The sequence below is a fragment of the Notolabrus celidotus genome, chromosome 1 (assembly GCF_009762535.1).
Source record: "Notolabrus celidotus isolate fNotCel1 chromosome 1, fNotCel1.pri, whole genome shotgun sequence".
Lineage (NCBI taxonomy): Eukaryota > Metazoa > Chordata > Actinopteri > Labriformes > Labridae > Notolabrus > Notolabrus celidotus.
In genome coordinates, this window is record NC_048272.1 from 5,228,931 (window position 1) to 5,243,262 (window position 14,332).

General features: G+C 39.1%; 1 protein-coding gene and 1 long non-coding RNA gene across 2 annotated transcripts in view; one reads left to right on the forward strand and one right to left on the reverse strand.

The window, feature by feature from the left end:
- The window catches only part of scn8ab (sodium channel, voltage gated, type VIII, alpha subunit b), a 56,337-nt gene that overhangs the window by 35,864 nt on the left and 6,141 nt on the right, over positions 1–14,332 (forward strand). The window contains exons 16-27 of the mRNA XM_034692370.1: positions 140–496; positions 619–792; positions 946–1,239; positions 3,284–3,401; positions 3,561–3,715; positions 5,321–5,494; positions 10,601–10,723; positions 12,687–12,971; positions 13,056–13,109; positions 13,190–13,327; positions 13,798–13,902; positions 13,995–14,265. Coding sequence (XP_034548261.1) covers positions 140–496; positions 619–792; positions 946–1,239; positions 3,284–3,401; positions 3,561–3,715; positions 5,321–5,494; positions 10,601–10,723; positions 12,687–12,971; positions 13,056–13,109; positions 13,190–13,327; positions 13,798–13,902; positions 13,995–14,265 — 2,248 coding nt within the window. The remainder of the gene's footprint in view (positions 1–139; positions 497–618; positions 793–945; positions 1,240–3,283; positions 3,402–3,560; positions 3,716–5,320; positions 5,495–10,600; positions 10,724–12,686; positions 12,972–13,055; positions 13,110–13,189; positions 13,328–13,797; positions 13,903–13,994; positions 14,266–14,332) is intronic.
- On the reverse strand, positions 1,605–11,805 carry LOC117819138. The gene is made up of 4 exons (XR_004632465.1): positions 11,781–11,805; positions 3,605–3,712; positions 3,193–3,387; positions 1,605–2,014 (listed from the first exon to the last, which is right to left on the reverse strand). It is a non-coding gene; the product is annotated as an uncharacterized LOC117819138 (long non-coding RNA).

Here is a 14,332-nt window from a genome sequence, read left to right on the forward strand (position 1 = left end):
GTCACACAGAGAAGTTTTTGTGTCCGTATGAAAGTGCAACTTTCTCTATAAATCTCAAAATCAAGGATAAGATAATGCCTTTAAGACTTTGTGTATTGATTTAACAGTAAGGTAATCCAGTTTCTCATTTCTCTTGTAGCTAAGAGTGTTCAAACTAGCCAAATCATGGCCCACCCTCAACATGCTGATCAAGATCATCGGTAACTCAGTCGGAGCGCTGGGTAATCTGACTCTTGTGCTGGCCATCATCGTCTTCATCTTTGCCGTGGTGGGCATGCAACTGTTCGGCAAAAGCTACAAAGACTGCGTGTGTAAGATCGCCCAGGACTGTGAGCTGCCTCGCTGGCACATGCACGACTTCTTCCACTCCTTCCTCATCGTATTCAGAGTGTTGTGTGGGGAGTGGATTGAGACCATGTGGGACTGTATGGAGGTGGCCGGGCAGAGCATGTGCCTCATCGTCTTCATGATGGTCATGGTCATTGGAAACCTGGTGGTAAGACGAGACATAGATTATATTGTAGATGCTCTTAGAAGTCAGTAGTAGCCTGTTGTTGTTGTTGTTGTTTCACCGCTTGTGGACCATCTGTTTAATGCTTTTGTGGTGTTTCTTGTCAGGTGCTGAATCTGTTCCTTGCCTTGCTGCTGAGCTCCTTCAGTGCAGACAACCTCGCTGCCACGGATGATGATGGGGAGCCCAACAACCTCCAGCTGGCGGTTGCCCGGATTAAGTTGGGAATTGCCTGGTTCAAGTCGAACATGAGGGTATTTGTAGCCACAGTCCTTAAGAAGGTATCATATGATTCCACATTTGTATGCTTGAAAAATTCTTGGTTGTCTGAAACCTTGAACTGTAACTGTTTCTGTGTGAATGTAAGTGTTAATCTTACCATTTTGTCATCGTGTACTTGTGTTTGGTTGGTTCTTTTTGTCACTGTAACACAGCCCATAGAAGACGAACAGAAGCCCTTGGACGAGATGTACGAGAAGAAGCTCAACTGCATCGCAAACCACACCGTGGACATCAACCGTGAACTGGACTATGCTAAAAATGGCAATGGAACAACCAGCGGCATTGGGAGCAGTGTGGGAAAGTATATGATTGATGAAGACTACATGTCCTTCATCCACAACCCCAACCTCACTGTGTGTGTTCCCATTGCTGTTGGCGAGTCAGACTTTGAAAACCTCAACACAGAAGATTTCAGCAGTGAATCGGATGTGGAGAACAGTAAAGATGTGAGTAAGAGTGTGAGGATAATGGAGAGATGTTAATCAGCCTTATTTTAGGGTGTGATGATGATAGTGTGAGTAAATGATTGCGTGATGGAGGAATATAATGGGTTGTGTTTTGGAGAACTTGGACAAATGCAAAATATTTGGTTGTTTTTAAAGCCTAGCCTCATATATTGCACCTTTTAATTTTGGATTTTAACATACTCAAAAAAAATGCCACGATCCAGCTGTGTTTCCCAAAAAGATGATCATCATATGATATAAGGTGATGTAATGAGTCTGTATGCACGTGTGTGAATGTGTGCTTGTTTGTGCCCATGCAGCATTTTTAGATCCATTAAGCAGAGCATGCCTGAGCTGTAGCGCTGAAGACATTGAGTTTATTTGACATTTTAGAACATCCATTTAGACACAAGAGCTGTAACAATGAGCCTGAGTGCTGACTCAAGAGGGACGGATAGAAAGGCGGTCCTGACCGGGCGACAGAGAAACATGCCGTCTACTGTATAGTGCTAATGTGTGAGAAGGATAAGACAGGCCCAAAGCTTGTAGGGAAGTATGATTCATGGGTCACCTTGACCTGGTTTGTAGCAGGAAGAGAGGAGATAATGCAGCAGCATCACTTCAGGACCTGCACCAGGTCCATTTTTCCACTGGGCTTCCTCCACCAACCACACACCAATCCTCCCTGCACCACAGCCAGCCACAGGGAACACTGCAGGGAGGAGACACAGACAGAGCTGCTGACAGCCAATCAGAGAGGCAGGAATCCATTCGGCTGTTCGGTTGAAAGAAAGAGGGAAGAAAAGGAACAGAGAGGAATGTGAATGCAGCCTTTGCTGACGACTTAAGATTGTAAAATGCAGTATCATTCTCGAGTGAATTGAATTGGCTGAGTGTTTCTGCATGTGTGCGCGAGTGTGTGTCTTTATAGTTAAATGCGTGTTTAGTTCGTTTTCCCTGCCTCACCTTGAACCATTGTTAAGACATGGCATGATTTATTGGTATAGGCGAGCTTCAACAAGACACTGAATTTTGTATTGTTTTTTATATTCTTGTTCAAATGCGATACCAAGAAAAGCTTGAGATAGCACAGAGGATGGGGATGGAAGATAAGACAAAAAGCACAAAAATAATCAGACATAATCAAAGCAGGCAAAAAAGAGGGGGGGAGGGGTAACCTGCATGCATAGTAATGTGCAACTTGGGTGGTGTAGTGATAAAAGACCAGAAAACTCAAGACATTAGCATCTCAATAAATAAAAATGGCTGCTGTTTTTATTTTTTCACCTTTGTGACTTCACTCGAAGAGTAATGAGAATAATAATCATAATGTTCTTCTGATGTTCTTGATAAAAGGGATTATTCCAACACCAACAATAGTTACCAGACCAATTGGGATAATACAAATAATATCATCTGAAGTTATATTATTTTTATAACAGTCATTTCCATTTTTAATTCCTTCATGACCTCCCTCATTAAGAAATATTGGTACTTCTATTAGTAAAATTAATAACAAGGTCTCAGGAAGAAATCTTGATTTAACAAGTTTGTGAAACAATGATGAGTATTAAAAATATAACTTTAAACATTTTTCAACTTTTTTTTTTGTTACCACAGCAGATATCATTATGATTTGTTTTTCCAACTCTCTCATTTACTTAATTTCTACCATCATTCGCTCATTCCTTAATTACTAACAAACTCTTCATAATCAAATAATTTGTATGTATACATACATAACCATAACCGGGATTACCAGTGCAATTAATCACTGGGGAAATTTAATGACTTCCCTGTCAACTACTAACACTGCAGAGTAGGAGGTGCCAGAGGGAGATCTAGCCACTCTACATGGCTACAACATGTTACCTCCAGTAATAAATCATGTCATGCATATAAACCCAGAGGGGAATTCATGTAATGGCTATACTGGTGCTGTGCCGTTTCTACCTGCCCCCAGCTTCCCACTGCTGAGCCTGTGAAGTTCAGAGAGAAAGTCAGAGGTTGAGCTCATCTCTCTCTGGTGTTCTGTTTGTCCTAGCTGGATGACACCAGTTCGTCTGAGGGCAGCACAATAGACATCAAACCTGATGTGGAGGAAGTTGCCGTGGTGGAGGTAGTGGAGGAGTACGTTGACCCTGATGCCTGCTGGACAGATGGTAGGTGGTGTTTAATCACTAACTTCCAAATACATTATAACACCAAACAGACAGGGGTAGTTAATTAACACTGGACATAATACTTAGTAAATTTGTGATGGTATTATACATCTCTCTCTCCTCTGTACAACAGTAAATGTGTTTTTAATTATCATGCAGAGTGTATTGCCAAATACAAGTGCTGCGATGTTCCCATCACTCACGGATGGGGGAAACACTGGTGGTTCTTGAGAAAGACCTGCTACTTGATTGTAGAACACAACTGGTTTGAGACCCTCATCATTTTCATGATCCTGCTCAGCAGCGGAGCCCTGGTAAGACCAAAAAACACATGTTCACACACAAGTTTGGCTGTTTCAACTTTTGTATAGACCAAAGTGTCTCAGTTCTTTACTGATATGATTAATGTAAAAGATGACATGTGAACACGGGTTAGAACAAAGATTCAGAGACAGTGATTCTCAGAAGGAAATACACAAATAGTGACACAAATTCATGTCTCTTTTAACTTTTTATTCATTTTTGACTGATTTTGCAGGTATACATTGTCCAATATTCTGTCAGTACAATTCATACAGTCACAGTTGTGATGATGACAATGCATAAGAGAACAAAATGACAACATAAGTGATCAGTTTTTATAGCTTTTTAGTTAGAAGTTCTGTCATTTGTATCTATAACTTTTGGACAGGTGGACACATGATATGTAGGAATGTCCCCACTTGATTTAACTCACATAGCGAACAGTATTTAGAAGTAGCTATACTCATTCTGTAGCATCGTATAGGTGTTAATTCATGTCTTGCTTTTGTTTTGCAACCGCTCTTGATATGATTGTTGCTCATGGATAGCAATGTGCTGTATTGCACCAACCTTTCCACCGGTAGAATCCAGCTTAGGTTTGCAGCTTTGTGGAGGGGGGAAGGCCTGAGGCCAGCACACTTATGTGCTGAAGAACGAATACAGCCAATAAAAAAGGGTAGAACTGAGGAAATTATTAACTGAACTAAACTCAACTTTATTTATAAAGCAGCTTTTCTTAAAGACAGCATGCAGCCAAAAGTGTGTCACAACAGATGGAAAATAAAATAATTTGACAGCAAAAGTTAAGATAACTGAAGACTCAAACAAGAGAGAAAACAGTCATAAAATAATGAAAATGGAATAAAATAATATAAATAGTAAAAAACAATATACTAAAAAACAGTAAAATAAGTAGAAGTCAGTTAATCAATTAAAACAGTGAAAGTTCAACAAAAATGAATACACAACTGCCATATCAATAATATAACATTTAAACACAACCATAAAATAACTCTGAATTAAAAGCCAGATTAAAAAGATAGGTACTGAGTTTCTGTTTTAAAACATAGAGAGAGCTGGGTGCTGGTTTAGCTCAGTTGGTGGAGTGGATTCCCTCTGTGCAAGTGCTGCAGTACTGTTGACTGGTCATGGAATTGATTCCTGGTCCAGGCATGATTTCCAGTCTCTCTTAAGCTTTCCTATACAAATAAAGGCAACAAAGCCCCACCCATAACACATACACACAGACTCACACACATAGAGGTTGCTATTTTAATATCAAGAAGCTGTGAGTTCCAGAGTTTTGGTTCATGTGTAGGTCACATGAGGAAGATTTAAAAGGGAAGAAGCATTAGTGCTCTCAGAAAAGTTGAACACATTTAAGTAAGAATGTTATTCTGAAATTCAAAAGCATCCCGGCAGAAATAATTACTGTATGATGAGGATGTCATTCCAATATCAATGCATGTTTTTGTAGAATTAAAATATCTCACAGACACTGCAAGGTGTGCCTGTTTAGTAATTTGCTGCAACAACATTTTAATTCATCAATGGGGATTACTGAAAGAGATGATTTGAGCTATTGTCCACATAATGAACTTTCTGTTTTGCTCCAGGCCTTTGAGGATGTGTACATTGAACAGAGGAAGACCGTCAAAATCATTCTGGAGTATGCTGATCGAGTTTTCACTTACATCTTCATCCTTGAGATGCTGCTGAAATGGGTGGCTTACGGCTTTGTCAAGTACTTCACTAATGCCTGGTGTTGGTTGGACTTCTTTATTGTGGATGTAAGTACATTTACATACCAATATCTCACTTTTTGATGGTGTAAAACAGTTGTCAATGTAAATGAATTCACCAAACGCTACATTAACCAAACCATTTAACAGGCCTGGACATGACTGTTTTAAGAGTCCAAAACATTCTTTTTAATGTGTCAAAATTCAGCACTTTGGGTACATATGTGTTACACATACTCACCAAAAAGGTTAAAGAAGACAACATACAATAATTCTCAGAACTTGCTTTACTACTTTAGACTAAGAGATCATTTTAGTGGTGAGGTTTAAACTTGTTTGCCATTCCTAATAGTTTAGCACATACATCCTCTTAGAAGAACTAAGGTACTGACTCCTTAATTTTTAGTATTTATCAGGCAGTAATGTACACTGATCTCACTTAACTAAGTGTTAATGGGTCATACCTTAAGAGACAGGTTTCTGTATTTTCTGTGTGATAAAGAGGTTCTTCTGCAGACTTTAGACCACATTCATACCACATCAACTTTATGCGGTGTGGAGTCAGTATAGTGGAGAAACTGGGTCTTTGACTGAGTTGGAACAGCGAAAGCAAAACTACAATACATAATCCAAAACTTTATTATAATTTGCTGGTGAATTGATATGGTCTGTGTTTCCTTAAAGTGTTCCCTGTGATTTTCATATTTACTGTTCAACACTGACACAGTAAATATCTATAAACCCTGATATGTTGAAGAGCTCCTGTCCCTCTGGACTGCTGAGTCATTCAGTGTTTATTTCCCTGATGCTTACTATGACACATATGGGTTGTTTTTTTCAGTCATTTGTGCATGATGTGTTTATCCCTTGAATGTTATTTATAGCTCTGAATTAAAAAAAGACATTGCATGGTTCGCACAAAGGCCCAATAACATTGGGTCCTTACTTCGGTAAAATACAGACTGAACATGGCAAGCGAGGAAAATTACAGACAACTGAATGTGTAAGTCATTACACACCGTAAGAGAAAGGCAAGCAGTTGTAACAGATGGAGCTTTTACTTGTAACAGGAGAGAAATCATGGCCCATCATTATGTACAAAATCAGACATATCTCATCACTGATGTGTGAAACTAAACTATAACAAGTCTTGCTTTGTTCAGTCTGGCTGTACCTGCAATGTGATGTATTTCCTGTCCAAACAGGAAGTTAAAAAGTGGAACATAATACAGCAAAAAATAATGTTACTGCAAGCCAAGGGTATATCCGTTAAGAAGAGAGTTCTTTTTGATGGCACAGTGGCTGAATTAATGTTCTTAACCGTGACTGACATACTGACTGCTTTTCATGAAGTTTTCTAGAAACTGAAAGGCGTCGTTAGGATCATGTAAATGAAAAAGTTCAGAGATTTATCTCAGAATTCTTGAAGAAAAGTCTGAATCAGTGAAAAGGTTACAAACACTTAATTTACAGTATAATTGACCTTTTTATATTTCTGCTATTTTGTTGTGTTGTCCTTAATTTGGAGAGCAAATAATTGTGTCTACTGTATATATAATGACAGCAGAAAAAGTAGTAAATAAGTTATGGTTACTTACAAAGTCCTGAGCCATCATGCACTATTATGCCCTAAATATTGCCCACATTTTTGACATACAATCTCCCTGTGCAATTGACATACTTAAAAACTGACTTTTGCTCCTAATTCAGACATTTTCTCTAAATACTAAAATAAATCTCAGAACTCACATTTATTCCTGTTGTCCCTAATGCCTAAATTGTATTTAGTAATATGTTTTATGTTGTGCTGAGTCAGGTGTGGGTTTGTAAGTCGTCCATTATCCCTCAACCACAAACTTTACACTGTCCTTGACTGGTGGTGCCAATCTGTCTGTGATTTAATATTAACAGTGTGCACTAATGTATATAGTCTATCTTTGGTTTTCTGGACTTGTCTTTGGGTTTGTGCCACTATCTACACTTGTGGTATTTGGGATAGTATAGTTCCTTCTATGTGTTGCCTGCCAGATGCTGCAGTTTCCCATAAGACCACAAGCATGTGGGTGTTTAACAAAGCTCACCGGGACATAATGCATTAACGAGGACATCCTGCAATTTCACAAAATCACAGCTCAGTCTAGATAAGATGCTTTTTGGATAGGATCAACAGTATTACAGTGACATTTGAATGACAGCAAAAAAATGCACATTCAGAAGCAACAATTGGTAATAAAATAAAGTCCAGAAGCTGTAAGGTTAACATTAAAATATTTATTAAAAAATATTTTTGGATGGTTTGATGTATGCAAACATTTTTACATTTCTCAAAAGTATTGATAGCAATCTAAGAGGCACATTTCCATTAACAACTGGGCCCATGTTGCACAGAAAATCAAGAGAGGGTGGAGCTTAAAAGGAACCAAGTGATAACAGAGGTCAACTTTTTCAGCTAACTGATTGTGCGAGCTGTTTTCATAATTGATAGTGACTGTGGTATTTATTGGAAAATCATGTTCTATCTGCTTTGTGGAAAAACAGGGTAACCCTTAAATGTACTTAAAGAGGTAGTATTGTTCTGTTTCATATCAAACATATGTTGGAATAATGATCATGTGAGACTGTAGGCTTCTCCGGACAGCTTGTTCAAAAAGACAAAAATTCAGCAAGATCACCATTTGAGGAATCTCCTTAAAAGGGCATTTTTTAAAATAAGAGAAACACTAACCTGGCATCACCAGATCCAACAGCCAGCTTATATGCATTTTTGTTTGCAGCAGATTTTTTCTGGAAGTGCTGTTATTCTTAACCATTTCCTGCCAATATCAGATATACCATAATTCAATCATAATATTATATAATGGTTACATAATCACAATCCGTTGATTTTAAATGGGGCAGGTTGTATAACATGACAACACAAAAGTGCTGCTTTACCTTTTTCACAAACAACCAAGATTGCAGCTTCCACTGCGGGGAGGTCTGTTGAATCCGCTGTTGCATCCATTTAAACAAACTGGTTCATTTATTTTAGTTAAAATGCGAGCAAACAACTGCACTTACAGCATTCATTTGTATAAAAAAAGAATGAAAGAAAAAGATGTTTGATGATCTTCCAAAAGGATTTTTTAAAAGTTTAATTTACCAACTAGCCTGCTGGACTACTGCTCTGCGCTGTCACACACTGTGTTGCTCTGATTGGTTGTAGGTCTGTCCAACAGCTTTCAGAGGAACTTCTGCGTGGGGCCGTTGCTAATGTTCCTTGGAAAAGAAAATGAACTAAACTTAATAGGTCTAGCGACGCTAGGCTTGAGAAACACAACTTTGTTGTATTGCAACAGTGAAGAAGGCTTCCAGAATGTTGGGTTCTTGAATGCTGGGGGGGCCTTAAAGAGACAGTAACTGAAATTAAGTGTTTCAGATAGAGGCCGACATGAGAGGTTTCAAAGACACCAGTCTGAGATAAGTTAAGAACTTTTTGAGCTCTAAATAATGCAAAGCTACTTCAAAGCTATCAGAGGGAAAATATGAAGCCTAAAAAATTGGCATAATACCCCCTCTTTAATGAATAAAAATGGACAGCCAACTCCTTTGAGTATCTTTAAACCTTCTTGATTTTTCAGCACAAGTAGTGGCCATACTTGGAAGAGAACAGGTAATAGTAAATGCCTGGTCACTTTGAATTAAGCACACGATATTTGTTCTGTAATGAAAAGGATAAGAGCTCAGCGAGGAACCTTTCCTCCTACCTGCCCTACCATTTGGCCCCTAATGGTCCCCCACATCCTGATCATGGAACTAGATGAGAAGCAAGTGCCAACACATCAACAGGGTTATCAGGTTGGCACCTCCCTTAACCAGTCATAGGCCCACGATACCTCAGGGAAGGTTAACAGGTAGCTCCAGGATCCTGGAACTACTAGCTCTCACCACCTCTCATACACACATAATGCGAAGAGAAAAAAAAAGAGAATAACAGCAAGAAGAGAGATGTTAGAAACGGGACAGGGGAGGCAGAGCCAAGGTACTAAGTCTGTTTGGGTGAGAGCTCAGCCCCAGCTTTGTTGGGCTGTATACTCTCTCTCTCTGTAGTACTATATTTTAATAAAAGAAGAGAAGAGAGAAGGAAGAAAACAACTAGAAAAGTCTGTAGAGGGGAAATATTTTCTTCTACTTAAAATAATTTGCTTCATACTTGTGTGAGATGGCTTCTATCTTCTGAAGCAGAGAAAAACTATTCTAATTTCACCAATTTTCTTTGTTCGGAGCCTCATTTAAGGATGTAGCTTGTGATCGAGGACAGACGAGTGCACATCTCCAGGATATTGGGTGCTTATCAATCCCCTGACAGATGCTCCAAGAGTAAACAATAAATCTGCATAAATCGGAGTATGTGTTAACCTTTCCATGTCAAATCTTTCCCTAATATGGACCTGTCCTCTCTCTCACAGCAGGTGCCTCTAACTGTGTCTCTCTTTAAGTTAAGAGAGACATTGTGCAGCAGTCGACAGGGCCTGAGGGGTCGTTGTGTGAGGGTGCAGGGTAAGGTTTATGTGCTGTGTTGGGACTCCTACTTTCACAGGTTATCCTCTCTCTTCTAACCCTGAAAGTTGTCCTCAACCTTCTGCGTTTTTCTCTCCCCTCTTTAAGTGCGATGCTCTCTGGTGTGGAAACTGTACTGTTTTGTACTGTGTACTGTGTGTATATTATTGTGTCACATTGATTTAGTGTTTGTGAATACATCTCTCCTCTAATTTTTTCCCTTTGTTTGACTCTTTATCTTCTCTCCCTCTCACTGTGTCAACCACAAGTTTCTTTCCAGGTGTGCTCACTGTGCTGTTAAGCTGGTTTTCACGCCAGACTGGCTTGCCAAACTAAACCAAACACAAACAGAAGCAAACAAACACAAAAAAGAAAGAGAAAACTTGTCTCATATGCACTTTTTAACTTATGTCTTATGTAATCACCCCTGTTTAACCGTATGTTATCTAGATCTACGTACACTTATAGGAGTCTTCTTGTACTTATATATATCTGTATATAACCCTTTAGCACGTATACAGGACCCACCCTTCTCTTTATATCCCCTCTAACTATGTGGGTCCTCTCTTCCATTGCCTCTGTCTCTTTCCTCTCCTTCTGTCCCTATCTGTGTAGGTGTCTATAGTCAGCCTTATAGCTAATGCGTTGGGCTTCTCCGATCTAGGCCCGATTAAATCACTCAGGACACTGAGGGCCTTGAGACCCCTCAGGGCCCTGTCACGTTTTGAAGGGATGAGGGTAAGACCCAAGAAACCAGGCAGCTGGTCCTTCTGCATGCAAATAAAAGAAAAGCAGCAACGCATGCTAGAAATGGCAACACAGCAAATTTGAAAATAGCCCTTAGAGACCTAAGTAGGTGAAAGCTTTTATGAGTGAGAAGCTTTTCTGCATGGATGCTGATCATCTCAGATGGTCAAAATACATCTGATTTGATTTATCATATTTTTCATTTCATATTTGATAAATGTAGTGCTATGATGAAGCAATTTGTAGTGACTTAATATATATAAAAAAACAGCTAAAAATCTACCCAATGCTTTATGAAGTACAAAACCACAACAGGGAGAATGATGCAACACGTTCTAATAAATATTCAGGTTTGGGGCATTTAATACCAGCTGAGAGAACAACTAGAGGTTTGTATGAGCCATCACACAAAAATGTGTTTATACTGAATCATAGGAGAGGGTTAATGTAGACTGCAGGTTATGCAAGCAAAGTCATACCTTATTAAGAGCCTACAGAGCTCACAGCTGTACACTGATTGACAAAATGATAAAGGCATTCGTGATCACTGTAGACCATTTAAGCAATTGGAAGTATGGCAAACTGAATTAATGTCTGTAAATGTGTTTACAGTTTTAGTGTCAGTTAATTTTGATCTCATATGAGCCCTGTAGTTCACTGAGTTCAGCCTGAGATAGAAGTACTTTCTTCATTGGGTTCTGTGATCATTTTCTGAGTGTGTGATGGGTTTTGATCAGCCTCTAGTTGTTGCTGGGCAGAAAAACAAATTTTGTCAGTGTCTAAGCTCAGCATCCTCTGACTGTCGCTCTGCCTTTAGTGTCCTGGTCCTATCACAGTTTGGCTTTGGCATTGTCACACTGGAAGAACGACAAACTTCTGGTTGCATACCCCCCTTTCCCCCTCGCCATCCTTACTCATCACTCCTAAGTGAATGTCATAACCATGATTTTCATGATCACTATTTTGCAGTAGTTATATTAGCATATCATATTGATGCTTTGTCTTTATACTATTTGGCAGATCACTAAAATAAGAAGACATAGCCTACCGTGCCTGATTTGTGCAGTTTGTTGTTTTAGTTTATTTGGCTTTTTGTTGCCATGGCACTTCTGTGTTAAGAAATGCACATTTTTGGCATCTCCTTTAAGCTCAGAAATTTCTGTCCTCCATTATCTGCACACTGCTTCAGTGCAGCAACAGAACTTGGCTGGATCAGAGGTATATATTTCTACTGGATACAATTTTTAAATACCCAGTTAAAAAAAATAGTTTTTGGGGTGCAACAATATACTGTAACATAAAACATTGCCTTACAAATGGAACAGTGCTGACGTAGAGCTGAAAATGGATTGCAGTGTCATCATCTATGAATGGATTCCACAAGAGGCAATTAGGTGTAATTAATTAACACCAGTTTGTCAAAACTGCAACATTTAATGTTAATAAAGCTATTTCATTAAAGGATGTCATTGATCTACTCAAGAATCGGAATTCAAGATGCTTAAATTAGAAAGTGTGACTAACAAAGCTGAAAATGTTTCTTCAAACAAGTCTACAAATGCTCTTTACCTGCAGAGCCCCTCTGTAAACAAGACTACAACTGATTCAAACACGTATTAGGAATGACTTATTTGGAGATATTGAATAATACAGTCACAGACAGTCATTTCATTTGAATTATACTTTGTATTAATTTGTCGCAGCAGACCACAAACCCTTACCCGAGTTTTGTGCTGAACCATGAGCTGAAAATATTGTCACACCCCTTAGTTTTTAGTCGTAATGAGCCCATCTTGTGCCAAAAAATCTGAAAACCCATGCAGAGCTTTAATGGAGGGGAGGAATGTGCATTTCTATCTCTGTGCGTTGATGTTCTTGTGAATGAACATCTCCATGCTGCTAGCGTGTGAATGCTAAGTCACAGCGGCTCTGTTTCACTTGCTTTTCTCCACAGGTTGTGGTGAACGCCTTGGTGGGTGCGATCCCCTCCATCATGAATGTGTTGCTGGTGTGTCTCATTTTCTGGCTCATCTTCAGCATCATGGGTGTCAACCTGTTTGCGGGGAAGTATTACTACTGTTTCAATGAGACAGCGGAGGAATACTTTCAAAAAGAAGACGTCAACAACAAAACTGAGTGTTTTGCGCTCATCAATGCAAACTACTCTGAAGTCAGATGGAAAAATGTCAAGATCAATTTTGACAATGTGGGTGCTGGATACCTGGCCCTTCTACAAGTGGTGAGAAACATTTTAAGTCAGTTGTTTCTGTCCTCTGATTTAAGTACTTAACCCGTTTCTAACCCAGTGTGTCTGCCTGTTTAGGCAACATTCAAAGGCTGGATGGACATCATGTATGCAGCGATAGACTCTAGAAGGGTAAGCTTCTGCAGTTTAAAAGTCTAAACTCAGGTTTGCAGTTTTTGAAAAAATGTTTATTTTCTTACCCTGCTTTACAGGTTGAAGACCAGCCCGTCTACGAGGACAACTTATATATGTACATCTACTTCGTCATCTTCATCATCTTTGGCTCCTTCTTCACCTTAAACCTCTTCATTGGTGTCATCATTGATAACTTCAACCAACAAAAGAAAAAGATAAGATTTATTTTCCTTACTTTCATATTCTCAGAGCAAGCTGCTTCATGGATTATTTAGTTTCAGAAAACATGCCTATTTAGATATCAGGTTGTTTATGAGGATCACAGCTACTCATGTCTGTTCATTAAAAAATGAAGCTACTACCAGCAACCAGGTTGGTTAGCTTGGCAGTAAGACTAGAAACCAAACCAATTCATCCATTTCAGAGTAGGGTTTTGTAAGTTTCAATCTAACCAAGCTGTAGCTTCATATTTACTGTGCAGAACGTGAGTGATCTAATTGCTGGAAAGAGAAAGAGGATTATTTCTTCTAGTTGTTAAAATAATCCTTCAAGCTTAGAATCTTTACATTTTGCACATATAGATGTGATTTAAATAAATAACCCTAATTCCTATGTATCGGGCTCAGCACTGGAATAATAGGGCTTAATATTGTAGATTGTAACCAACTTGTATTTGTCCCCGCACTTTGGAGGTCAGGACATCTTCATGACGGAAGAACAGAAGAAATACTACAATGCCATGAAGAAACTAGGCTCGAAGAAGCCACAAAAACCCATACCCAGGCCTCAGGTTAATGTTGTTTAACACACTTTATCTTCATCACCAAGTATGTTTGTGATTTCACATCGCTGAGTGAATATCTCCTGTCTTTCTCTCCTCAGAACAGCTTCCAGGGCATGGTGTTCGACTTTGTTACGCAGCAGGTGTTTGACATCTCAATCATGATGCTCATCTGCCTCAACATGGTCACTATGATGGTGGAGACTGATGATCAGTCAAAAGAGACAGAGGAAGTGCTCTACTGGGTCAACTTTGTCTTCATTGTGGTCTTCACTTGCGAGTTTGTATTGAAGCTCTTTGCACTGCGTCACTACTACTTCACCAACGGATGGAACATCTTTGATGTGGTTGTTGTCATCCTGTCAATTGTGGGCAAGTATTCAAAGCCAAGTATTCACACAGCTTTATTGAAGTTACTCAAATATTTGCCATAAGAATT